Source organism: Trifolium pratense, linkage group LG4, assembly GCF_020283565.1.
Source record: "Trifolium pratense cultivar HEN17-A07 linkage group LG4, ARS_RC_1.1, whole genome shotgun sequence".
NCBI classification, from domain to species: domain Eukaryota; kingdom Viridiplantae; phylum Streptophyta; class Magnoliopsida; order Fabales; family Fabaceae; genus Trifolium; species Trifolium pratense.
Genome location: NC_060062.1, coordinates 51,357,839 through 51,385,579, shown reverse-complemented (window position 1 = coordinate 51,385,579; position 27,741 = coordinate 51,357,839). Strand labels below are relative to the sequence as shown.

The 27,741-nt window shown below is 32.4% G+C and overlaps 4 protein-coding genes across 4 annotated transcripts; 2 read left to right on the top strand and 2 right to left on the bottom strand.

The window, feature by feature from the left end:
• Positions 1-382: 382 nt before the first annotated feature.
• Positions 383-1,772, bottom strand: LOC123922869 (transcription factor MYBS3-like). The gene is made up of 2 exons (XM_045975542.1): positions 1,429-1,772; positions 383-803 (listed from the first exon to the last, which is right to left on the bottom strand). Exons 1-2 carry the CDS (start codon positions 1,764-1,766, stop codon positions 383-385), a joined length of 759 nt encoding a protein of 252 aa, XP_045831498.1. The 5' UTR covers positions 1,767-1,772.
• Positions 1,773-7,331: 5,559 nt separating this feature from the next.
• On the top strand, positions 7,332-11,894 carry LOC123881435 (monosaccharide-sensing protein 2-like). The gene is made up of 6 exons (XM_045930127.1): positions 7,332-7,626; positions 8,172-8,738; positions 8,867-9,247; positions 9,378-9,796; positions 10,156-10,343; positions 11,129-11,894. Exons 1-6 carry the CDS (start codon positions 7,548-7,550, stop codon positions 11,565-11,567), a joined length of 2,073 nt encoding a protein of 690 aa, XP_045786083.1. The 5' UTR covers positions 7,332-7,547; the 3' UTR covers positions 11,568-11,894.
• Positions 11,895-12,801: 907 nt separating this feature from the next.
• On the top strand, positions 12,802-17,341 carry LOC123881434. Its single transcript, XM_045930126.1, has 6 exons — positions 12,802-13,083; positions 13,238-13,298; positions 13,400-13,535; positions 15,468-15,795; positions 16,280-16,408; positions 16,521-17,341. Exons 1-6 carry the CDS (start codon positions 12,981-12,983, stop codon positions 16,973-16,975), a joined length of 1,212 nt encoding a protein of 403 aa, XP_045786082.1. The 5' UTR covers positions 12,802-12,980; the 3' UTR covers positions 16,976-17,341.
• Positions 17,342-22,463: 5,122 nt separating this feature from the next.
• On the bottom strand, positions 22,464-23,494 carry LOC123881433 (RING-H2 finger protein ATL8-like). The gene has a single exon (XM_045930125.1). The coding sequence runs from the start codon at positions 23,194-23,196 to the stop codon at positions 22,582-22,584; it is 615 nt and encodes a 204-aa protein (XP_045786081.1). The 5' UTR covers positions 23,197-23,494; the 3' UTR covers positions 22,464-22,581.
• Positions 23,495-27,741: the final 4,247 nt, after the last annotated feature.

The following is a 27,741-nucleotide window of genomic DNA, read 5'->3' as shown; positions in this document are numbered from 1 at the left end:
TCTTCCACTTTTTCAAAATTATTTTTATTAACAATTTTGACTGTTTGAAATATAATAACGTATAATATCATATATATATGACCACAATATAAAACCTTGTCTATAATTCCTTGGCCTTTTTTACACTGAAAGATGATTATTCAAGAGATATACATTAAAACAAAAACATTTCCAAAAGTACTTGGATATATGACCCATACATTACATAAAGGTAGACAAATTTCCAAGACAAAACATGCATGATAAAAAAATAATAAAAAAGAAACACCAATATCATAACCAACAAAGTACAAAAAAGAAAATAAGCTAATATAGCTAGCAAAGATTCTAGCTTAATTTATCCATGCATGCATGACACATATGATTCATATATATAGTTTCACTAACATAAAGCCAAACGAAGTTCCAAATCAACTTTTCCATTAGTAGAAGTAGCATTAGGCATAATAGTCATAGAAGTGCTTGCACCATCATTCATCATGGAAGTGCTAGCTTCTCCTCCATAATATTTTCCAACTTGATGATAAGGAGCTGTTGCTGGTAAAAGAGTGAGAGCTTGCTTTGTAGGAATCATATTAGGCATTGAATAATTTGATGAATTTCTATTTCTTTTAGAAAAAGAGTTATTGGGATTTGAAATTTGTTTTCTTCTCTTAAAACCATGCACATAAGCTGGTGGAAGATGCTTGAAGAAGCTTGCAGCATAGTTTTGAACTTGTTGAGGTGTCTTGCTGCATACAAAATGCTTAGCTATTTTGCTCCATCTCCCTTTTCCATACTCAATCAGTCCCATCAGAAATAAGCTACAATAATAAAAATAAAAAAATACTTGTATTAAATATCGATCGTAAATTTAACGGTTAAAAATATATATTTTTTTTACCTAAAAATGTAGGGAATTTTAATTTTAATCCCTAAAAATACAAAACAGAAATTTTTTGAAAGATGAAAACATCTCATTTTTTTTAGGGACTAAAATCAAAATTTGCTGTATTTATAGGATCGAAAAACTTATTTGAATTTAAATTTAAAAAGGAACAACAAAAGCGTAGAAATGAGTGTAAGAAAATTATTACTAGAAAAAGTTGAAATAACACCGAATATTAGAGATGAAAAATTTGGTCATTAAATTTGACGTTTTTAATATTTAGTGGTGGAATAAGAGGCGGATTCATATTTTTCTATCTCTAAATTTCTGTGAATATATATTTTCAACTTTTTATAGCAGTGAAATGTACGTAGAAATAAAAGAAAAAGTTGAAATAGTGGCTGATTATGTGGATTTGGAATGAGAGTAAGAAAAATATTACTAGAAAAAGTTGAAATAACAGTAGATATTAGAGACGAAAAAAAAAACTGGTCACTAAATTTAGTATCCCTAATTAAAAAAATTAAATAGATTTAGGTTTGAGAGATGTAATTAATTACTCATGCTCTAGTTGACTCCAACGAACTCCGAGTCTGATTTCACTTGACAATTGGGATGTGTTTGGTTCAGGTAACGGTTTAAGAACCGTTGTAACTCGGCTGTGAAAAACGCCGGGTTGGGGCCAACCGGTAGCGATTTGAGGGGTCTCATTGGTGTGTGTTGGAGCTACTGGTACCAACAAAGTAGTTTGGTGTTGGTGGTGATGGATATGTTGGTGAAGATTAGGGTTGACAGAAACAGGACCAAAGTTAAGGATCATTGATGCATTGGATGAAGATATGGGTTTTGATGGAGGGGTGTCAGGGGTGTTTGTAAGATCAATTATCTCAATTGACATTTTTGCTTAACAAAGGTAGGTTACTCAAACTGAGCTTTGGAGTGTGTTGTGAGAATTGAAACTGCTTGAGTCTTGATTTATAGAACTCCTAGGTTATCATTTTGTTCAATTTACCAAAATGCCCATGCAATTTTTCACTATTTATTAGTTTTTGTTTAAATTACACTCATCTTATGAGAGGATCCAAATCCTATAAATTCATTTACACTTTTGGCAATATGTACAAGTTGGAGTCACGATGAGATTGTGCATGAAGCGTGTGGGTCTGACGCTCATAATGTAGCTTTGATCTTATCGCCTGCGCGTAAATGACGCCGTAAAAAATGAATCTTTTCATGCACACGCGAATGACTTCACTTATATGTCGATGCCAAAACTTTACTCCTGGATGCATTTAATATCAATCTCATACTCTCTCTGATCACTATACTCCCTCCGTCGCACAATATGTAGATGCCAAAACTTTGCTCCTGGATGCATTTAATCTCAATCTCACTATACACCCTCCATCCCATAATGAGTGAGTCGATTGACTGTTTCACGTATGCTAATGCATAACTTTGACAATTAATATCTTTAATTGTATAATAGTAAAAATTATAAAGAAAAATTTAATTTTTTTAAAATATTTATCGAGACGAATCTAACATCTATATATGTTAATATTTATTTTTATTTATTAGTACAAAAATACGGTCAAAACAATATGTATGGAGTGCACAATAGTCAACTGACTCACTTATAAACAAATTGATTTTTTTGTTACATTGGAAAAGTAATGTATTTGGTTCATATTTGGAAAAGTGATATATTTTGTTCATAATATGGACCAAATACATCATTTTTCCAATGTAGCAAAAAAATCAAATTTACTTATAATAATCACATGGAGAAATATAATTTATCTTCATAAACCAAATTATTGAAACTAAATCAACATCTTTGCTACTAAAACAGGACAAAGTCAAATTCTAATCCCACAACACATTATGTAATTGATCTCTAAAAGAAGATAACTTCAATATTACAAATTGAAAAATAATCTTTTACTCAACTAAGTAGTCTTGCCATTATATTTTTTCAAAGATAAAAATAAGTTGAAGTTAATTCCTTTTATTTTTGATGCATAATAAAAACAATGATGATTGAACTTATAATCTCATTAAATTTACCAAAATATCTCACTATTAAATATTAATCCAATACTATTGGTCACTTAATAGAAGTCTCTTCAAACAAAACATTCACTAGAATCTGTCTAATATAAAAAATGTTTTTTTCTTACAATATATAAAAAGGAGTTAATATATGCTGTCAATATATATATATATATATATATATATATATATATATATATATATATATATATATATATATATATATATATATATATATATATAACTTTCATTTATGTTGTAAAAAATTATCATCCATGTTGTTATAAAAAAGAAATTGACCATTCATTTCAATGGTAGTCCTTCTACCGTTTGTCTATTTAACTTTTTTTTTTCTTCATGTTGATGAGATGAGTTCCAAATTAATACTCCTCTTGACTATATTTTAAGGCGTTAAAGTTTTACACTTCAATTTTATTTTATTTTTAGAAAAGAAAACTGATGAAGCTAAAGGGGCAAAAATGGTAGAAATTAACGTCTCTTTTACATCCCTCTACACCATGCTGTTTCCCAAAGAAAAAGCAGCAAATTACGGTTTTGTAATCTTGTGTTGTGTGTAACTTCTATTTCACGGTTGTTTAAGGCGACAAATCTCTATCGGGAAACTTGTAAACGTATAAGATAAGTTATCCCCTTCGAATCGAATTTTTTCGTACGCAAGAGTCGGGGCGGGGGTCAAATATCCACAACTATGGGCTTAAGACTCTTACCATTTGAACTGACTCAGTGGCGGAACTAAGGAGTGTTGTTGGCTGGAGACTTATTCAAGAAATTCGTCGGTTGCTAGCTTTGAGTTGGAAGATCAAGACGCGTCATTCCTATCGTGAGGCAAGTTCGTGTGCGGATGCGCTTGCAAACATGGGATGTGACCATGGACCTGAAATTTGTTTGTATGAGCAGTGTCCTGCATGAGTACTTTGTTACTAGCTGACATATTATGGGGATCACTACTCCTAGAGTCATCGCTATTTAATTAGTTTCCTTTCTTTCTAGGCTTAGGCCCCTTTTGTAAAAAAAAAAATTACACTAAGGTTGTGATGACTTTATTATTTAATACAATAATTTGTAAATATTTCTTTGGTGGTAGAATCTCTTATATTTTAGCTAAAAAACTAGCTTATAGCTGGTAGCTGGTAGCTTATAGCTGAAAAGCTAGTAAAATAAAATTAAAGTGTTTGGCAAATTTAACTGTTGTAAGTTTAGAATGACATAAAAGTATATGGTTATAGTGAATTTTTTTTTTTTGGGTAAGTGTTAGTGGGTAGTTATTATAATTTTTAAAAAATAAAAAATAAAACTAATAAAGGTAAATATGAAATAAAATGTAAAAAGTTATAAGCTAAAGCTCATACGCTACTTGAAATAGCATATCAAAAAACGCTATAAGCTAGTTAGAGACGCTCTTTACCAAACACTTTATATTTTTATCAAACAAGCTTGTAAGTTAGTCCAATAAGCTATCCAATAAACTATAAGCTAGCTTATTGGACTTACCAAACAGTGCCGAAGTGGAAAAAACACCAAAATTACAAAATTTTGATAGAACAAATTCATTTAATAAATTAATGTAATCGATTTCGTTTTATTTTTTTATTTCGTAAATTGATTCACAATTTGTTTGGATGTCCGCAGGGACGGACCTGGAGGGGGGCAAGCAGTGGCCAAGGCCCCCCCTCCCCCTCATCTACATACATACATATACATATTATATCATATACCATTAGTATATTATAATTTGTAAATATATCTATTATTTATCATTTACATTATATAAATAAGAATTTAATTGATATGTATTTACGGTGTAAAAATATTTATATTGTCGAACAATTATAAGTGTTGAATTATTTAAAACAAAGCCTTGTAACAAAAAAAAATAGCCTTTTAATAAACAAAAAAATAGTTGTTTCGAGTGGTAAGAGTTTTGAGTCTCTTAAGTAAGTGGTCAAAAGTTTCATATTTGACTCTTGTGTATGAACAAAATTCGATTGAGGAGAAGAACTTATTTTTTGTGCCCCACATATTTCCTGGAGGCGATTGGTCATCGGTCACCATTAAACAAGAAATTCGTAAATATGATACGATAACATTAAAAAAAAATAAATTACATAGACAAATGTAACAGAAAAATCTACATTGATTTTTATTATTATTTTATTATTTTTCGGTCCCCAATGTGATAAGCTTCTGGACACATATTATATGGATATATATACCGGTATATAGTTTAGACGGATGATTGTGATTAGTCCACAATAGTATATAATATAGAAAAATCAATAAATATTATTTGTAAACCAACCAAGTTATTGGACTCAAGTGGTTAACGAGCTTCACCAAAAAGGACAGATTTCGGAAAAACCCGGGATCGATTTCTGGGTGGAACAATTTCTTGGCCAGACTTTACTTACCTCGCGGCTGAACTCTGGACTACTAGGGCCCTTTTTCCTAGGAACCAGAGGGTTATAAACCAGAAAACATATTATTATTATTTATAAAAGGAAAATGCTTAATCTCGCAAAAAGCAATTTCACGAGAGGATCACGAACTGACGTGGCACGCACTGCAACCTGTGTTTATGACACTTGTGTTTCTCTCTGCCACTTGTGTTTCTCTCTACCGCTTTTCTTTCTCAAAATATGTTTTTCTTCTACAACCGCTTCTTCACCTTTGACTCCATGTCCATAGCAATATAGCATCTATGTTTCCAACATAAGAGGATTCACCTCCAGTATCTAGCGATGTGCGTTTCACCTCCAACATAGATATCTCAGTTCATGATGAAATTAAATTAAAAGGTTGGTCAAATTTTTAAGAAAAAGGTAGATCAAAGATCTCAGGAACTGTTATTTTTGGGCCACACCCAAAAGTTGAAATGCATGTATAAAAGATTTCATGAACATCCGTTCCATTTTACAAAATATTTGTGAAAAAAATATAGAAAAGCAAATAAAAGTAGAGTTCGTGAAAATTTCGTGAAAATAGTGTTCGCTATAAATAGCACTTCTCTTCACTACGTGACAATATATAAGCAAAAATTAACTTTTTAGGTTCATTGCATATTTAATGTATATGTCTTATAATATAGATCAGATACATTAAATATGCAATGAACGAAAGATGACTTTTGCTTATACATTAAATATGCATATTATCACGGAGGGAGGAACTATGAGATTTTTTAATAAATACTCCCTCTGACCCAAAATAAATGATTTGTTTGACCACAAATACGTTTGTCAATGCACATCTTTAATCGTTAATATCTTTAGTTATGTATTATTAAAAATTATAAAAGTTGTATATTTTGAAAATGCTCATCGAGACAAATCAAACATCTCATATGATAATATTTGCATGTATATATTAGTAGAAAAATAAGGTAAAAAAAAAATCATATGAATAGTACACAAAGTTAAAATTAGGTCATTTATTTTGGGAAATATTTTCATTTTTTTATTATCACTTGGGTATCTTACCCTTGAGTCGGTCGTTGCCCAGTTTTCGAGATTAATTAACTCACTGAAATTTTTTATTAAAAAAATAGGTGAAATAATTCTAACATATATATCGATATTATAAATGCATTACTCCCTCCATATCATGATATATGTCACTTTGACAGTTTTACGCATATTAAGAAATGTAATTAATGTTGTATGGAAAAGAGAAATTATGAGTTAGTTTACAAAATTATTCTTCATTAATTGTTTGGGAAATATAAATTGAAGAATTGAAAGAAGAAAGAGTACTCCCTCCGTTCCAAAATATAAGACCTGTTTGACTACTGCACGTATGTCAATGCACAATTTTGATCAATAATATCTTTAATTCTCTACTAGTAAAAATTATAAAAACTTGATATTTTGAAAATACTCATCGAAACAAATCAAACAAGATTTTATATGCTAATATTTACATCTATATATTATTAAAAAAATATAGTCAAAGCACGATAAATAAATAGTGCATTTAGTCAAAGTAGTTCTTATAAAATGAGACGGAGAGAGTAATAAATAATTAAGGATATAATAGAAAAAATAGCATTCAATGTTTTATTGGTATTGTAAAACAACATATATTGTGATACAAAAATTTTCTGCAAAGTGACATATATTGTAGCACGGAGGGAGTATTAAAGAAGTTAGAAAAAAACATGTTTAATCTATTATCTATCCAAAGAAAACCGTGTTTAACCGATCGATGTTGGCAAGCCATGCTTTGCTCCTATTATATTGCTAATCTCTACCATTTTTGTGTTAAAAAATAGTAAAACATATTCGTGGTTTCATCTCACTCACAAAATTTTGCAAACATTTCGTTTTCAAGAAATTTGGGTTGCCATGTTCTTTTGACCTTCAACCAATTAACTAAACAAATTTCACTTTAACAACTTATTTACCAGACAATAGATAACATACACATACATCATTAAAAACTTAGGAAACAATAATGTATACATAAGAAACAAGTTAACTATTTTAATTAGAGGGTGTTCTAATTAACCATGGTATTAGCACATATTGATGTAGAAGTAACTAATAGTTCTTAGTAATCCAACTTGTGTTCTGAAATTTGAATGTTTTATTATTAACCAAGAACAATCATGAGGGAGGTTGTTTCAGTTGCAATTTCTGCTACACTTGGGAATTTGTTGTTTGGATGGGATAGTTCAACCATTGCAGGTATGTGTGTGTGTGTGTTTTTTTTTTTTAATTATGACATCTCTTTTATTGTCTAATTGTGTTTACTATCACATATCTTATAATCTTTTACAATCATACTATGCGATTTAGTGACGATTTTCTTTCTTTCTTTGAATTTCCCTTCGTTGTTGTGTTAGAAGAAGGATAGCTATACTGATTCGGTATACTCCAAAGAGACCCTTGGTACAAAATTGACGATCAAACAAAGATTGCATTTCAGTAAATTCCTACTTACTGATCTCATCTTTTATGGAATCGATCCCCCTTTGACTGTATAAGAATATGTGGGTTGAAATTGATCTCTTGCTGATACGATAACTAAATAGTTAGGGATAGGGATGACATGATTTGAACCTGTGACATTTATTATTTTTTTATTTTTTTTGTGGATTTGTACAAATGAACAAATGTTAATGTTCTCAAATATTTAGATATAGAGCAGCAAGATACTTGTGTTGTGTATGATACTATAGCATTGACAATAGATATCATTAACAAATTATGTTGCTACAAAATCACTACAGGTGGCATGAGATACATCAAAGAAGAATTCCACTTAGAAACTAATCCATCACTTGAGGGACTAATTGTGTCTATGTCATTTCTAACTGGAACATTTGCAACCATATTTGCCGGCACAATTTCCGATATGTTTGGAAGGCGTCCGATGTTAATATCATCATCACTCATGTTTTTTTCAAGTGGTCTGGTTATGTTATGGGCTCCTAATATTCCTATGATTCTGCTTTCAAGGATATTGAATGGAACTGGAATTGCATTAACCTTGACATCAGCTCCTCTATACATATCTGAGATAGCACCACCTGATATAAGAGGATTATTGAATACTCTTCCTCAACTTTCATGTTCTTCTGGAATGTTTTTGGCATATGTTTTGGTTTTCTCTTTTTCCTTGATTGATTCACCAAATTGGAGAACCATGCTTGGTATTGTTTCCATTCCTTCTGTTGTTTATTTCTTTCTCGCCGTGTTTTACCTCCCCGAATCTCCTCCTTGGCTTGTAAGTAAAGGTAGAATTTCTGAGGCTAAAAAAGTTTTGCAAAGAATTCGCTGCGTTGAAGATGTTTCAGGTGATACTAAATTGTTCTACTTTTATCTTTTATTATAGAAATAACTTATACATAAACACTTATACCATAAACACTTAATTGAGATATTTATTCAAACAAGTCTCATTGATGTTTGTTTTGATCTATAGGAGAATTGGCTTTGCTAGCTGAGGGTATGAATCCTGGAGGTGAATCCACTACTATAGAAGAATACATAGTTGCCCCAGCAAGTGAACTTATTTCAAACAAAGAAGTAGGGAAGGATTGTATAAAACTTTATGGACCAAATCAAGGAGAAGTTTCGATGATTGCACAACAAGTAACAGGTATGATGTCACGAAGCATGTTATCGATGTCGCGCCAGGGAAGCACGACATCCCATGCTGCTACTAATATTAAGGACAACATTGTCAATCTCTTTGGTAATGTGCAAGAAAATAACCCCCTAATTGATCAAAGTGGAGGAATTTCAAGAGCAAGTCCCTTTGGTACAAGTGACAACTTGCATGCTCCATTACTTCAACATCAAGGTAGTGTTTGCATTAATTTAATAATTAAGACATAAGATATGTTCAATAACACAAATTATAGTTGTAATCATATTTTTGTGCGGAAGCCAAATGATCAGATATATGAGCATGCATATAAATATTTCAACAGGTAATTCTATAGAGAAAGAAACAGAATTGGTTCAAGGTAATGCTGGAGATATACCAAATAACACAGACATTGGCGGAGGTTGGAAATTAGTATATCAATCAATTGAAGCAATTACTAAAGACGGAGAAAAGAAAGAAGCACTTCAAAGGGTTTATCTGCATGCAAATCCTAGTGCCTCAGTGTCAAAACAAGCTTCATTTGCTTCAACTTCTGGTTATGACTTGCATGCAGATCATGGTGGTGGTGTTGGTGGTGAATCTTTTCCGGCATCTGCACTTGTTAGCCATGCAGTTCTTACTACTAAGGATATGAAAATTAAACCACAAGATATTCCAAAACGTACAAGTTGGGAAGGTTTGTTAGATCCAGGTGTAAAGAGAGCTTTAGTTGTTGGAATAGGACTTCAAGTTCTTCAACAGGTACAATACTAATTGAAATTGGTATTACAATATTTTTGTTGCACCGACACTTCAAATTAAAAGTATGTTTGGTGTTCAACACCAAGTATATATTGCTTTTTTTTTTTTTTTTGCTTTTACCACCAGTTGAATTTGGTTCGAGGGTCCGTTCTGGCATCAAGTGGTTCCAGCCCCCTCCCGATCGCAGTTGCGGAGGATCGAACCGTGGTCCTCCCTACCAAGTTCAGCGCCAATCACCACTGAACCAACTAACGATTGGTCGAGTATAATATGTTAGATAATTTGAAGTTGCATACTTATGGGATTGGTACTTTATTAGCTTCATTTATTGGATTCTAAAAATATAATCTATGTTGCAGGCTTCTGGAATAAATGGAATTATATTTTATGCTCCTCAAATTCTCGATCGGGCAGGTGTTGGAGCACTTTTGTCAAATTTTGGCCTTAGTGCAACATCTTCGTCTTTACTTGTAAATATGATAACAACATTCTTCATGCTTCCATGTATAGCTATTTCCATGAGGTTGATGGATTTAGCAGGAAGGAGGTAAATTTTAAACTGAAACATATATTGATTTTTCTCTTACTCCTTTATATGTCTCAAAATCTAAGTAGCACGGATACTTCAAATTAAAGGTGTGTCCAGTGTTCGACACACAATAAGTTGGAAACCGACACAATACCGTACATGTAGTTACATTCAATCACGTTTATTTTCTCAAATTATGGTCACTGCGTGTTGATGTCATTGTCGTGTTTGGTTCCAGTCATTGCCGAATGATTCTTAGATTGAGACTTAATGATCTATTATCAATTTAGTCTTAGTCGTTTTTACGATAATTTTTAAAAGATATTTTAGTCTGTATTTGAGACTATTTTAAGCAACATATATAAAAAAATTAAGATCAAATTGATACTTAGTCCGTATTCCATTCCACATTTCTAAAAAATTACACGTGTCCGAAAATATACTTCTAGAGGGTAAAATCAATCGAGATTTTGTCTGAAAGTATACCTCTCCAGAGTACTTCAGAAGTGACTTTAAGGTGTTAAGAGTCTCACATCGGTTGCGAGATGGCCTAAATGAATGTTTATAAGCAAGAGGCAATCCTCACTTTACAGGCCGGTTTTGTAAGGATGAGTTAGGCCAAAAACTTAATTCTAAGATAGTATCAGAGCCTCTCCACGATCCGTTGAGCCACCTGTTATCAGGTTTCCGTTATCAGGTCACCCACCGTTTATATCCACGCACCAAGCTCAATAGTGTTGGGCGTGCATTTAATGCAAAAATAATAATGACAATGACATTGTTTATTATTTTCTAATATGCAGGTCAATAATGCTATACACAATACCAATTCTTATACTATCTCTCATGATACTAATACTCAGAGACTTATTTCATCTAAGTTCAATCCTCAATGCAGCAATAACAGCAATATGTGTAGTGACATATGAAAGTGTATTCTGTATGGGTTATGGTGTAATTCCAAACATCATATGTGCAGAAATATTTCCAACAAGTGTTCGTGGAATATGTATGTCTATTTGTTCACTTACATTTTGGATATCTAGCTTGATCATCACTTCTATGTTTCCTTCCTTGCTTCAACTCCTCGGTCTTACCGGTGTGTTTATATTGTTTGTTGTTGGTTGCATTGTTTCATTGATTTTTGTTTACTTAAAAGTTCCTGAAACTAAGGGTATGCCTTTAGAAGTTATCATTGAGTTCTTTGCTGTTGGTTCAAAGCCGCATGAAACTATTGCTTGATCTAGCTGCTATGTTTGGGAGCAAAAAGTGAGTTTATAGTTGTGTAATTACCATGTATTGTAAGAATTATCATCACATGAAGAAGTGGAAGAAGAAAAAGAAGCATCATGATTTATTTGTTATGGTAGAAGAGTTGAAATAATATTGATGTTGGAATACATGTAGGCAAGTTCTTACTTTAGTCCTTTGAAGAAAAACAGTAAAAAAAAGTATGAAATAAAATGTAGTTGGACACAATGTAATTAGATGCATTTGCAGATTTTTCTTACTTTTGTAGGATATGATTTTTCTAAACAGTTATTTCATTGTATCTAATATAAGCATCATTTGGAGAGTAAAAATTGTCCCTAAAATAAGGCTGTATGCAATTATCTATATATGTTTATTATTATATTTTTCCTTTTTAAGCATACATCCGAACAAGCTCACAACATCCGAGTTAATAGTATATAACGGCATAATTACAGAGCCTACAATTGGTATGAAAAAATTAAAATGTCTGGAATAGTCATGCCTCCGGATCTGCCTAAACTCATTGAATCTGCACTGAATTTGATCGAAGCAAATATGTAAAATCTGTACAAAACAAACACTGTACAAAGACAGAAAAGCAAAACAAACACCATACTAAGACGGAAAATCAAAACAAACACCGTACCAAGACGGGACGTCAAAACAAACAACATCGGATGAAGAAATTACGAAAAAATCCAAACAAAACCTAAAAAGATGTGAAAATCATTTATTATTATTATTAGAATAAAAAGAAATAAAAAAACAATCAAGAGGGATGATTTCAGATCAAAATTGACCATAAATCACCTCTCTCTAATGGATGAACAAGAAAAAAGACCGAAGAGAAAGTAGGGTTACTACCTCGTTTAGTTAAAAGGCTAATCGTGACCTCTTTAAAAATCATATATTTATTTTACCTGACTTTCTTAAAAGACATATAAAATATTACATATATGTTTATAAATAATTTTAATAGAAGTGAAAGAATGTAATTCGTAAGAACAGAAAAAAAAAAAAAAAAGGGAAAAATTTTCCGTAAAAAGAAAAATTGAAAATTTTACATTTGTAAGAACAAAAATAAAATTGAAAATTTTATAGATGGGTTGAAAATGAGAGGGGTGGGTAGAAAAATTCTTTTGTGTAGATAGCAATTAGTAACACCTCCTAAAATAGAAAAAGGCCAATGTAGTTCATATGGCCCAACAAAACTAGCAACAGATAGCGCGTATACACCGTTACTACTGTGCACGCTAGAACAGGAGAATACACCCTACGGCACGTGCACCATAGCAAAAACTCGAAGAAGACGAGACAGTGAGAAATGTGATGAACGAAGAACAATTGCAACAATCGGAAGAAGAAGAAAATCGCAACCTGAGAGAATAAGCTACTAATCTAATGGATTCTACCGAATCACAAACGGATCCGGTTTCTCTCGAAAACCGACCCGGAATCTTCATCATCGGATCCTCCACCGTCGGAAAACGCACTCTTCTATCCCGTAACCGCTTCTTACTCTTACCTTTAATTTTAGGCTTTTGATTATGATCCATGATTATGATTAATATTAATTGTTTTGGAGTTAAATTCTACGATTATTTATTTATTAATGTGATGAAATTTGAGTTGATATGCTTTGTTAATGCTGTGTTTAGGATTACTCTCTGTTGATTCTGAAGATGCTTTTGATTCAGCTTCTGAAGTAAATATCCATGGGTATATATATTTTATGAAACATTTTATTCAAATGATTGTTTATATGAATTTTTTCGAATTTTGTCGTTGTGTTGTGTATTTGATCATGGAATTGTTAACAGGTGGACTATTAATACTAAGTACTATACTGCTGATGTTGCTGTTTGGATGGCACATCTTCATGATGGTTTTTCTGTTGAGAATCTACCCGCGTTTCAAAGAATGACGGCTTTGGTGATGGTCTTTGACATGAATGATGTTAGTTTCTTTACTTTCATTTTCCTTTAATTTGTTCTGTTTCTGTCTTTTGTTGATTACTTAATCCTCGACGAATGTTTTGTTTGTTATTATTGTTTTGATTTGATATTCTACAATCTGACGGAATAATTGTTTGTTATTGTACTACCCCCTCTGTTCCAAAACAAGTGTTGTCATGAATGTTAGGATATAGAATAGTGGTTAATTAGAGTAGTTAAAGGTTGTTATTAGAATTTAGAGGTTAGTAGAGGTTGTTAGAGGACTATTTGTATAAATAGGAGAACACAATGTAGCGTGGATCAATTATTGAATATTGTAAACATTGTGAAAGGGTGAAACCCTTTGGAGGAGAGATTTCTCTCCTATTCTATCCTATTTCTTAATAAAAGTGTTCTCTCTTAGGAATCCAATTTTTGGGTTCCTAACAATGAATGTATAGTGGGATACAATGACTTGAAAGTGATGCTCACAACATTGATTTCTAGAGATTGTAGGATTATGGCCTTCCATTGAAAACATGGTAAACCATGTTACTTAATACTGGTTGTGTAGGACTTGTCTTCTAAATTATGAAAATCATTTCCCTATTCTCTTCGATAATTCCAAAGTTGAAAAACGTGACCTCTTCATCGGAGTTTTCATGCTGTCAACTGAAATCACTGGCGGTTATAGAATCCTCTCTTACCTCAAACCAACCGAACCAAAACACAACCAACTTAAATACCGCTTCTTCTTCCCCCTTGAAACTTGAAGCAGCCACTTCATCCCTGAGTTTCACTCATCATACACAAACCTCTTTGTTACATTAGAAAAGGAGCTTGCAAAAACAGGAAAAGTGATTTTCGCTGATGCAAACGATCAAGCAACTTTTAAAACTACCTTGCAAAAGCACTTTTTGGAACTAACTCTACCGAACTAAATCTCGGAACTAATGCTCCAAAAAATATCGAAATGGACTCTAATGCAACTCAGTCCAATTCTTTCGTTAGGTCTTTCACACTTTTTGTCTTCCACCGATTCTGGTGGGAAAAAAAATTACCAGAAGAAGTGGAAAAAAGATTAATCTAAAACTGGTCCACTAGATGATTCGTAAAAAGTGTGAAAAAGTGTAAAAAAGTGGTTCTTCATTACATTTTGGAAGACCTAACGAAGGAATTGGACTGAGTTGCATCAGAGTTCATTTCGATACTATTTTTGGAGCATTGTGTTTCGGTAGGGTTAGTTCTGAAAAGTGCTTTTGGAAGGTAGTTAAAAGTTGCTTGATCGTTTGTGTCAGCGAGGTAAGAAAGGATTTTGTAACCGCCAATGAGTTCAGTTGACGGCATGAAAGTTCTGGTGAAGAGGTCATGTTTTTCAAATTTCGAATTATTGAAGAGAATAGGGAATTATTTTCTGTCGAGTAAAATGATGAAGTTTTGGTTTGATGAAATGAAATGGCCTGGTGGCATATTGGTGTGAAAAACAGTTGATTGGTATTTGTTCATTTTGCTTCGGAAGAATTTGTCGCGTCCGCATTCACTGTAGATATAATTGAGACAGTTTTGGAGGGGTCCTATGAAAGGGAGGCTGTAATCACCATGGATTCTTCGCATTGGAAGTTTTTTCGGTGGTTGGGGTGATGGTTGTTGTGGAGCAGAGGATGGTGTCGTGTCTGTGTGGGACACTGAGTTTGTTATTGGAGTATGAGGGACTGGCGATGTTGTCATGTCATTTTTGGACACCGAGACTTTTTAATCGAATAAATTAATTAATGTTACATTGAAAAAATAAAACAACACTTATTTTGGAAGTTGGAACAGTTTTTATTTGCTGAAACAACATTTATTTGGAACGGAGGGGGTACTTTCTTGTTTTACATATGGGTTTAGCATGTATAATACAGTTAAATGTGCATGTAATGTATGTATATTTATGTCATCTTATTATGTGCAGTTATCTTCCTTAACTGCACTTCAAGGCTGGGTATCACACACCGATATCCAAAATTTTGAGATACTACTATGTATTGGAAATAAAGTGGACCTTGTTCCAGATCATCCAGTTCATGTTGAATACAGAAGACGGTTGCTGAAACTTGAAGATTCTGCTGTGGATCTCTATTCTGAATTCTCTGAGTTTGGAATATCCGAAACTGAAGGAACTAGTTTGTTGGGGGGTGAAGAACCATCCTGGGACATCAGAAAGTCGTGTTTGGAATGGTGTGCTGAGCACAATATTGAGTTTATTGAGGCTTGTGCTTCCAATGCCGATTTTGATAAATGTAAAACTTCCTGTTATATTGAGCTGATTTATAATACATTGCACATAACTGACTCTTTTTCTTTCAGAAATGCTCAGTTTTACCTATAGATAAGTCGTAGTTAGAAATTTATAAATTTTATAAAACATTATTAATGAGAGATGATGGGGTTTAGATAGCAGTGAGTTGTTTGAAAGATGATTAATAAAATATCATTGTAGAAACACGGATCTGACATTTTTCTGCTAATTTACAACATTATGGTCTATGAAGCACTAACACGGACACCAGACACGACACTTATAAAATAATGAAAAAATGAATTAATTGAACGTAATCACATGTATTGCTGTCGTGTCGGTGACACTGTACATGCCTTCCATGAGAAGTGCCGATGCTACAAAGGCTATGATTTGAATGGTGAATGTTGGAATATTAGTTTAAATTGATTCAATTTCATTATATGTATTAACTCATATCTTGATAAAAGAAATGTTGTATACAGGCTTGTCTGTTGACGGTGATTTACAAGGAGTTGAACGCATCTATGGTGCACTTTCCGCCCATATGTGGCCTGGGATGGTATTGAAATCCGGTGAAAGGATAAGCCAACCTTCATTTCCTGAGATGGAAGGTATTTTTCTTTTTTTATTTATTTATTTTTCTTGGCATCTTGCTGCTAGCCTCTTCAAGTAATTTTTAATAAATTTGCACTAATTTTGGCTTACCCTTTTTCTTTTCTTCAGAGATATCTTCGGAAGAATCTGACTATGAGCAAGATTATGAAGTTTTATCAGCTGGTTCAGCGGATTGGGACGAAACTGAACAAGGATGGATTTCTGCAACTTCCTTAGATGCAGGGGGGTCATCAGCTCCACAAAACAATCCCAACACATCTTGTGAACATGATGATGGAAGTAAATCCGATAAAGAGCTCCAGCGCACAACCTCAAGCGCTGCATTTCAGGATGAGGGTGACACGGCTGTGGTGCACAGTATCGTAGATTCTGAAGGAGATGGGAAGTTAGATGACAGTGACTGTCTCGAGATAGAGGATTTGGAACAGTTGATGTCTGAGATTGGGAATATGCGCTCAGGCGTAAGATTGATGCCTGATTTTCAAAGAAGGGAAATGGCCGCAAAGCTAGCTATGAAAATGGCTTCCTTATTTGGAGGAGATAGTGATGACGGGGAAATTTAGTTGGTATTGTTAATTCTACGTATGTGATTCAGTTATAATTATTAGGTTACATCGACAAATGTATTCTCAGTGATTTTACACGAGTCATCATGTCGAGGCGATTAGCAACCTCTGTTGTCCAAGGATGATGCTGAACATGATCGAAGCTCAGTTAGTCCTGTTCTGTCATACACTGTTCAATAGTCCTATTTTGTGAGCAGAACTTTTTGTTTAAAATTAAAAATCTAATATGTTTAGGCAGGTTTCATGATACTAAACTTGGTGGTAATGGTGTGTAAAAATTTGGTAAGCATGATGTCGGTACATGTGGCAATTTGTTAGTGTTGAAAATGATAGAAAAGTGTACTTAAAGTCAAAGTGTTTTAACTACGTGGACAAAATGACAAATAGTCACATTGGGTGATTAGTGTTTTTCTTTAGGAATAACAAGGCTTAGGTATCTTCACTCTTTTTTTTTACGGAAGGTATCTTTACTTATAACTAGGGGTGATCGTATCCGAACCAATCCAAAAGTAAAACCGCAAATCGAACCAAACCAAACCGAAAACCGCAAAAACCGCATTTGGTTTGGATGTATTTGGATGGCTTTCTTACTGAACCGCAAACCGCAAAAACCGCGGATAACCGCAAAAACCGCATTAAGTTACTATTATATATTTATATTCCAATATCGTAAAAGAAAATATATTTATATTCCAATATACATGCCCAATTACCAAGTCAGTCGAACTATTTAATCGAACTTCAAGTTGTTTTTATTTTTTGTACTGAAATTTTATTTTGGTGTTGTAATGTTATTTTAAATAAACAAATTTTATCGGTACCGTGATGTTATTTTGAAAATTCAATTTTTTTATATATTTAAAATTGTAAGTTACTATAATGTTATTTTGGATAAATAAATTTTGTTGGTACTACAATGTTATTTTGGAACTTCAATTTTTTATTTTTTTTTTTATGCTTAAAATTGTTCGGTACAATCGTTATGTTTTAAACCGCACCAACCGAACCGATCCAAACCGCATTGGTTTGGTTTGGTTTGGTTTGGATGACTTTTTAAAAATCAACCGAACCAAACCGAACCGCATGCATTTTTATCTCGCGGTTAGGATGACTTTTATGCTCAAAACCGAACCAAACCGCACCGCGATCACCCCTTTATAACCCTTCAATTATCATTGTAGAATAAAGAGATCGAAGAATTTTTGACCTTTGAGTTCTCTTGGGAATTTCATATTGAATATATTAAAATGTTCAATGTTATACTTAAGTGATAAGACTCTCCCACCAATTGGACTATTTTTTTGGGTTGAACTCTTCTTATGTACTTAAGTTCTAACAAGTTCTTTGGTTTTTTAGACAACAATGAGGTCTCAGTGATACTTTGGAGTAGAAGAGAAGTTAGATATAAAGTTCATGTTGCTCTTAGGGTAGAGATTCAGATCTTTTAAGTAAAGTTTCAAGTTCAAATCTTGTCGATTTTAAAACTTTGGTTAGAAATGAAAACTATACGAAAGATATTTTTTAACAATGTTTAAAAGTTAAATTTATGTTGGGCCATCACTTTCAAATTTAGTGACATTACATGAACTTCTCCAATTCAGGGAAATACGGATAAACAAGGATAGGTGTGAATGTGGATATTTAAGTGTTGATATCAATAAGGTAAAAGTCAAGTTTGGATGCTTATAATGGATAAGGACCAATGTTATACAACTTATACTACTACTACTATATGACTATATAGTCTAAAATTTGACTCCCCTTTTCTTACGGAATCACACAAATACACAATAAAAACGTAAGTATCATGCTAGTGAATAAGTTGCCTGCGGATTTGTCATGTTTTGGTTAGTCATGGACTTCAAAAAGGCACAAGATAAGTTAGAAAAAGTAGGCAAAGTAGTAATTTATTAATGAGTCCCCAACTCAAGTTAGTTGAAAAGTGAAAACAAACCAAGTTGGTTGAAAAGTGATTAAGTGAAAATAAACAAACCAAGTTGGTTCAAAAATGAAAACAAACAATGCACCAAAATGAAGGTTAGAAAAATAGATGCATGTTATCTTTGGTAATCATGGTGCTTTCTAATAATGTATATAGGATCTAATGAAAATATCATTCATTACTTTTTCGAGTCTCAACTTTCAACTTTGTTGATGAGTTGTGTATTAACACTAAAAGCTAGCATGAGAGGAGAATAAAAGATAACTTAGTAAGATAAATGGTGGGTGGGACCACATAACATTATCCTATACTTAAAACAAAGGCTAAGAGTAGAAGATGCTATATATAATCACTTTTGTATTAATCATAAGCATCAACGGTGTATGAACTCTTATAGTCCTCCCATTGAGAAAAAATTAAAGTAGATGGGAATGTGAATTAGGATAGATGCAAATTAAAAAAAGGGACCATGTAGCTAAATAGCATCTCAACCTTTATTATTATTATTATTTTGAAGAAACTATATAATAAACATTTTCACTACCTTTATGTCTCTCATTTGTCTTATCTTACCTTTAACCTTTATTTCATTTTATTTTGGCTCCTTCTTTTGGGTATTTTCCTTTTGCTAATGAAGATGTAAAGAAACGATTCACAAAGAGTGGAAATTAAGCTTGTTGCATAAGGTTGTTTGATAAAAACTAATTAGTGGTTGGTTTAACAATGAGCACTAATAATGCACCTTATTCTTTCATGTGATTCCATTTGACTTGAATGATTAAATGTTATTCTCATTCAATTCAATGACTTATTTTAGTACATTTTGAGTACTTGTTGTAACTCTTTTGGGAGAAATGTTACAAAAACCATTCTTTCACTTATTTTTTTGACATTTCATCAATATTCATTATTGGGATCCATGTGCAAAACTATTTTCCTCAATAATTGATAGCCAACAAAAATACATAAAACAAAAAGAACAAAAATAATTGACACATATAAGAAATTTGAAAACATGTATAAATGCAAATTGTGCAAGTTATAATTGACTAACATGCATTTCTTTGTTTGTCCTATTATCCAACTTGGATTATCATTAATTTAATTAGACGTTGATTGCTTTAATGTCTACCACTATGTAACATAATATCTCTTTTTCAATTTTTTAGAAGCATAATAATATCTCATGTACTACAACATAATATACATTACTTTATTTATTAAAAAAATAATTTTAAAGGTAAAAGCATTATTTTTTAGCTTTTTAAACAAACAAAATTGCCTCTTAAAATATCTTCTCATTCTACATGATATTTACCGAAATTGCACTAAACACAAATATCTTCCCCCTTGCCTTAAGAAAAAAAAAACACAAATATCTCCCCTATGTTACTTTTTCCCAAACGCAATATGCACCTTTCTACTTATCTAAAACATGCATACTTGAAAAGCTTTTTCTTTCTTTTTGAAATTTGAATTTAATTGAAAATATCAAAATGTATTTTGAAATTTATTTGAACAGATATTTTTTTTCAAAAGAAGAATTCTTCTTCACAATTCAATTCAATGCTCATGATTATACTATTTTTTTTTTCATAAACCAATATCTAAAAGGCATGTCCAAAGCTCAAGCAACTCAAGTAAGAGCTTTCTTTAAGCTTCAAAATTTTGAGCTAAAAAAGATCTAAAAAATTAAATTAAATTATAAGTGGTAAATAGTTTTTTGTGTATGTGACTAGCTTAATTGATTAGGATGAGAGTCTTATATCTCCTCTACGTGGATTGAGTCGGATGCCGTTCATGAATATCTTAATGGTTAGTCTGTTTGAATTGACTTATTTTTAAGTTTATAATTTTTTTTTATGCAAATAAATAATTTTTATGTTATACTAACAAAAATTATATTACCATATATAAATTGTTTTTCATAAACTATTTTAAATAACTTATAAATAATACATTGCATAAACTATTTTACATAATTAAAAAATAAGAAAATTTTGTAAAAAAAAAAAACGAGACATTTCAAATGGACCATAAACTATTTCAATAAGATATTTCCTATCATGAACGATAAAGTTCTTTCACAAAAGATAATTTTATTCTATCAAAGTCGTAATTTTGGTCTTCAATTTTTAATCACATAATTTTTGTCCCCATTTCATAAATTTTGATTAATTCGTGATTTTGACCATTTGATGATGTGACAATATATTATCTACTCTCAATTCCTTGTTTCCTTTCATTAATTTTTTTTTTCCGTATACTTTGGTCATGACTCACTTTTGTTGTCTGTAATGTTTTGCAAGCTTATTAGTTACTCTCTCCGTCTCAAAATATAAGTAAAAATTAGTCAAACAAACTTGATATATTTGGTTAAAGATTTGGACTAAATACATTCACTTTTGTTGACCAACTTTTGCTTATATTTTGGGACGGAGGGAGTATTTAGTTATAATGTTAGTTACATTTTGTTAGTTTTGTTAGTTAGAGCAGCTTTTAAGCACGAGTTGAGCTTTGGTGGCTTGGCCTCTCAGATAGGCGCAAGTTGAGTTCATCCGGTTGTAACTAGTTTTTGGGTTTTTGAACAATATAAGCTTGATCATTCTAAGGGAATAATAGACAACACATTATTTCCACTATAATCTCTTAATTCTCTCCTCAATTCTTTCCATTCATTTTCAATTTCTTGAACCCCAAGAAATCTAAATTTTCCAACAACTTTAACACCCTATTTTAGAAGACCCTCAATAATTACACCTTCATTTTTTTTTTTTTGGTCAGGAATTACACCTTCATTTTAATGTTAGGTTACATAATTTATTGGCACGTCATAAAATTGGATCGTTAAAATCGTGAATTTGATCAAAAAAATTAAAATTGAGACTAAAAGTGTAGTTGTACAAAAATAAAGGACCAAAATTACAATAATTTTTTTAAAACTCAAAAAAAAAAAAACAATTACAATTGTTTTTTTGGTACATCAATAAATTCTAATTATTAAAAGAACCACATTCCCCACCCTCCTAAAAAAATACTCTATTCTTGAGGTTTCCGACACACTAAATCGCCTAATCGGATTCGAGGACCAGTTCATTAAATAGTTTCAGTCATCTTTCGATCGCAATCGAGAGTTTTAGAATCTACATCTACATATAAAAATAAATAAAATAAAGTAGTACCAAATGTTACGAAACGAAGAATGTCAATTTGTCTTTTTATTTGTGGTTGGTAAAAAATTCCAGTCCTTTTTTTTTTATGGAAATCATATGAGTATGGGTGAAAAGTATTCATTCACATGACCTTCACATACTTTTGTTTAATATCCAGTCGTGTAAAACAATATTTTTCTAAAAAAAATTGATTAATGGCGGAAATATTTTTTTGACTGAAAAATAAAATAGATAGCATTTTTCCCCATCATTTTTACCCATAATAGGTGAAAAATTAGCCAAAATTTTAAAGAGGAGGTAACTAATGCATGAGATTGAAACTATACTAGAAAATATCAATGATGTAAATTGTAAAATAAAAGGTGAAAAATTGGCCAAAAATTTAATCTCTTGAGATAAACATAATTAAAGTGAGCCAAACAAAAAAACAGAGATCTAAGTTAAATTATATATATACAAATTAATAGACACAAAATAAAACATAAGTTTTATGGCAAGAAGCCATTATAAACACCGTGGCTATGCCTATCAACATTCTCACCAACACAATTAACATTAACAACAACTTCACCATTTTCTCCGCCGCCGGACTTCGACTCCGTTTCACCGGCGACATCTCCGGCAGGTGTAGGCTGATAAAGGCCACATTTCTGGCACCTAGCAACAGCAAAAGGAGCACGGCAAGAAGGACAAGAAGAGTGAGACCCAAGCCACGTGTCAACACATGCCACATGGAAACCATGACCACACTGTGGAAGTACCCGAACCTCTTCACCGGCGGTAAACTCCGAGAGACAAATGGCGCATTCCGACGAGACTACCCATTTTCCGGGACTTCCGTCACTGTAAGTGAATTTTGGAAGTGAATTGAGAACCTTCTTTTTGAGACCTTTGTTGACAACCGCCGTCGCCGGCGATGCTCCGGCGACCGGACCACGGCGGAGCCAGGCGCAACGGGCGATGGCGGTTAGACCCACGACGGATATTAGAGCGCAGAGGAGTGCGGCTAGGATGACGACAAAGTCGGATTCTAATGAAGCGGCGGACTCCGGCGGTGGTGCGTCGGAGGAAATAGATTGTAATGTTCTAAGTGTGCGAGTCATGTTATGAAAATGTTTGTTTTAGTTTAGAGAGAAAAAAAAGAGAGAGAACTATAGAGAAAGAAGAGATAAAGGGTTATGTTGTGTAAGTGATTATGTTGCGTTTTGGGAATTAAGTTGAATAATTGAGGTAGGTACTTATAGTTGAGAAGTAGAAGTAGGTATGAGTTGAGTTGGGGGTATTTTAGGATAAGAGTAAAAAAGGTGGAGAAGACTTGACTTAGAGAGAAGAGAGGTGAATTGTTTTGAAGAAGCTGGAAACGAGGGTGTTTTGGTCTTACTATCTTACCCGGGGTTGTTTTTGGTGTGTAGTGGTGGTGGGAGCTTTGCTACTTAAAGAGGGAAAGTGCAAGGGTAAGTTGGGACAAATTTTAGACTCATAAAATGTGACACGTAATTTATTATTTTAAAAATAAATAATTTTTTACTTAATGTATTATTAATATTTTTTGCCTTTCGCCATCGGTTTAATCTGATTCAGAACCCGTTCTGGCATCAAATAATTTCAGCCTCCCCCCGACGATAGTTGCGGGAGATCGAACTATAATTATTCCTACCAAGTTTAGCGTCAATCATCACTGAACTAACTAACTATTGTATTATTATTGAATTGAGTAGGATTGAATTTCCATTGAAATTGAGGTTGAAGTCAATACTTCTGATAAAAATAAGGATTAATTATAATATTTGAATAAATTTTAATATGACTATTTATATAAGTGGTTTATCATGAATTAATATTTAAAATTTTAACAAGAGACATCGTTGTTTAAAATTATAAATTAATAGTTAGTTTTATTTTTATAATTAAAATACTGACTTAATTGATATTGATTCGATTAAAATGATAAAAACAAAGATGTAACACATGTTAAATTGAGGTGAAAATATAATATCCATGTGAAAATGATAACTGCCTTTTCAAAATAAAATATCTTTGTGAAAATCTCAACAAGCCAAATATTCATTTGGGGACTTATTCCTCTTGATATCACTGTTTGATTTCTTATCTTCTTTCATACCTACTTAATCAAAACATAATATCTTTGTGAAAATCATAACTACTTTTTAAGACATTGAAAATTTTAACTGTAATTAACAAACTTATCTCTTACCTTAACAAAAGATATATGTGTCCATTTTATTATGGTCCAGTATTATGAAGTTTAGTTGAATAGTGATACCTTTTATTTTCATATTAATTTATATTAAAATATATTTAAAAGGGGAATTATAATTTACCTTTTACAAGTATTGGCACCCAACAAAACACCAATAATTTACCTTTTTTTATATATATAAAAGGGGAATTATAATTTATTACTTTATTAGGCTTTAGTCCTATATTGTACTAAATAAGGAAAAAAGGGGAATTACAAGAAAACTAACGTACTAGGCGCCGCAAACAACTAGTAGCAATAGAAAATGGATCCTCCTCAGGCTCAAAAAAGAAAAAAAGAAAAAACATTTCTAGTAGCAATAGAAAATGCATTGCACAACCATAAACACTAAAAAAGAAAAAATCAAACTGAGGTCTTAGCTTATGATAGATTATAGAAGCACAAAAAAATATTTCAACTCAACAAAAGTATCTTTTACTCGACTTTTATTTCATATGCATATAACTTATTAAATAAATACTCTCAAACAGTGTTTTAAAACCCGGACCGGTTCGGCCAGGAACCGATGGTGTTTCTGGGTTGGTTCAAATAGAGGACCGGATTTGCTTAAAAACCGCTTGAACCCGGTGTGACCCGGACGGGTCAATGGTCTAACCAGTGAACCGGTATACCTGACAACGGATCGGACCGATTTGAAGCTTCAATTAATTTTTTCAAAAAATTGTAAATTTGCAGCAGGAGAGACTCGAACCCGCTTCAAGTGCACTTGGGTTCAAGAGCACACCACTTGTCTGCCTAATCTTTATTTGTAGTAAATTGCATCTAATTATTCTTAGGCTTAAGTGCATCTAATTATTCTTGGGTTCAAGTCCACGTTTTAAAACAGGAGGGGTAAAATTCCGATTTAATCAAAATAGGGGGGCAAAACTGCATTTAAGCCTTATTCTTATTATAAGAAACATAACTGGCATTTATTGTTTTATTTTTTTCAAAAAAAGTTAGTAACCCACCTGGCTTTGTCTATGGTGTATTTTAAATTAGTAACATCCATTTTATTTTTATTTTTCTGATTTTGTTAATTTTGTTTTTCTTTGTTATTGTAAATTTGATTTTGATATATAAAGACACAAAGATTATTGGAAGAGTTTTCATTAAATTTTATTGTCAAGAAATTTGAGTTGAGAAACTTAAGTCATGAAACATTTTAAATTTTTTATATAGGCAGGGTCAACAGTAATGCGGTCCGATCAATGACTCAGTGGTCCGACCAATAACCCGGTGACCCAATGACTTGGCCGGATCGATCGTCGGTCCGAATTTTAAAACTATGCTCTCAAATTATCAAGAGGTAGCGTAGAAAAATTCATAAATAGAAGTCATATTATAAACAAGATTAATCAAGGTTGTCAAAACCGGACCGGACCAGCCGGTCGGACCGCGAACCGGTGAGCAATCCGGTCCGGTTGAGCCTGAAAAACGGAGAGCGAAGGAACCGGAAATAAAACGCTTGACCCGACTTTGAACCAGGAAAAACCAGCGAACGAAGAGCGGTTCTGCCGGTTTTTTTTTTGCGCCATACTGAAAACGACGCCGTTTAACAATTTATTTTAAAAAAAAAAAAACACCAAAACGTCGTCGTTTTGTTTGTAGGAAAAGGAGAAATCTAAGTGAAATTGATAGAAAGAATAAGAAAGGTTTCTTTGTGTTTTCACTTTTCACGTAACATAAACAACAACACGCAAGCCGTTTCTAAAATTGCTTAATATTAAAAACACATCAATTAATAATTTGGTTCCTATCTCCTAACTTCTAACCCCAGCCGTCACCTTTTTTCTTCTTCTTAGTTTATCAAAGAGGGGTGATTTCAGGTCAAATCTTGACCTAAAATCACCCCTCCAAATTGTGTTTTCTTTCTCGTTATTAAATAAGTGTGATTTTTCACATATTTGTTTGGTTTTGTGTTATTTGTTATCCCGTCCTTGTGCGGTGTATTCTGTTGTGCCGTCTCTGTGCGGTGTATTTTGTTTTCCCGTCTTTGTGCGGTGTTCATTTGTTTCAGGTTGAAGGATTAGATCCGATCAAGTACAAATCTATCCAATGTCGACTTTTGTGTCATTAACGCTGCAGATCTGGGGGCATGGACATTCCAGACACTTCAATATAGTCATATATGTAGGCTTATGTAATTTGCCGTTTTATGCTATTAACATGGATGCTGTGAGTTTGTTTGCAGATTCATCCTTTTTGTTTTTAGCAAATTTGAATTTGTATTACATCGATGTACTCTATCAGTTTGAATGAATGAATATCCTTTATTTTTAGTAAAAAAAAAAAAAAACAACAACACGCAAGCTTCACTCCACCCACCCTCTGTCAACCTTCACTCAAATCGTCCACCTCCCTCCCATTCCGGCGGCGACAACATCTTTTGTGGCTAGTTTCTTCTTTCAAGTCCACCAATGTATTCTATTCCTCTGGTGAGTTTTTTTTTTTTTTTTTTTTTTTTTACGTTTTGCTTTGTTCTGCTCTTATTTTTTTGCTTTCTATTCTTGTTTTGATCTTGTTGTTGTTGTTTGCTTCTATTGTAACAACTTATTGTTATTAATAGTTAGTTTTTTTTTTTAGATTTAGGGTTAATGTTGATAGTTATGGGAAAACTGAAAATAGATTTTTACGTTATACTATTGTTTACACTGATTTTTGGTAAACAACCGCTAGTTTAATTTAATTACTTGAGAGATCAACTAGTAAATCTCGGAACATATTTGTGTGTTATTTTCTAGAAAAATATGAATGTTCATCATCTTTTACTTGAACATTTATTGTCTGATTTGCATTAAATGCATTAAAAACAGACTGATTCGACGAAGTCGAATGATCAAATTAAAATACAAAAAGGATTAAAGTAAATTTGCATAAACTTGTTAAAAGATTTGCAAATAAAAGTTAAAGAACCTGAAGATAAATTGCAATGAAATGATAAAGTGCAGAAACTTTAAAGGACTTGAAAGATTAAATTGCATTTGAATGTAAATAGTGGTTGGAATCCATCTATGTCCGTCCCTTGAACCCGTTTGCCACCGCGGCGTGGGTGTTGCAAGACTTTCATAAAATAAGATTCAACCCTTTGTTCTTATTACAAACAGATATATATAGACCTTGCATGAAAAACTACCACTAGATCCTACGATCTAAGTTAAAACAGGAAATAACTTCTAATAGTAGCCTTACACTTGGCATAATTACAAGACAAATAAAAATAACTTCCACTTGCATGCGCTTGCCTTGCTTCACTTTGTCGCTCCAATACTGTTTATAATTCGTCCAACATGTTGATAATTATATATAATTCGACCAAATTAAAACCAATCACAATAATTCGACCAACAAGTTGCATCTTCGACTAAAAGAAAGTCTTGAATTTAAT

Bases quoted from the DNA above. Each gene is read 5' to 3' on its own strand.
- LOC123922869 (XM_045975542.1), bottom strand. From the start codon at position 1,766: ATGTCAATTGAGATAATTGATCTTACAAACACCCCTGACACCCCTCCA. The intron at 804-1,428 runs GTAATTAATTAC...TTATTATTGTAG, and splicing joins TGGAGTCAACTAGAGCATGA to CTTATTTCTGATGGGACTGA.
- LOC123881435 (XM_045930127.1), top strand. From the start codon at position 7,548: ATGAGGGAGGTTGTTTCAGTTGCAATTTCTGCTACACTTGGGAATTTG. The intron at 9,248-9,377 runs GTAGTGTTTGCA...ATATTTCAACAG, and splicing joins TCCATTACTTCAACATCAAG to GTAATTCTATAGAGAAAGAA. The intron at 10,344-11,128 runs GTAAATTTTAAA...TCTAATATGCAG, and splicing joins ATGGATTTAGCAGGAAGGAG to GTCAATAATGCTATACACAA.
- LOC123881434 (XM_045930126.1), top strand. From the start codon at position 12,981: ATGGATTCTACCGAATCACAAACGGATCCGGTTTCTCTCGAAAACCGA. The intron at 13,084-13,237 runs GTAACCGCTTCT...TGCTGTGTTTAG, and splicing joins AAAACGCACTCTTCTATCCC to GATTACTCTCTGTTGATTCT. The intron at 13,299-13,399 runs GTATATATATTT...AATTGTTAACAG, and splicing joins TCTGAAGTAAATATCCATGG to GTGGACTATTAATACTAAGT.
- LOC123881433 (XM_045930125.1), bottom strand. From the start codon at position 23,196: ATGACTCGCACACTTAGAACATTACAATCTATTTCCTCCGACGCACCA.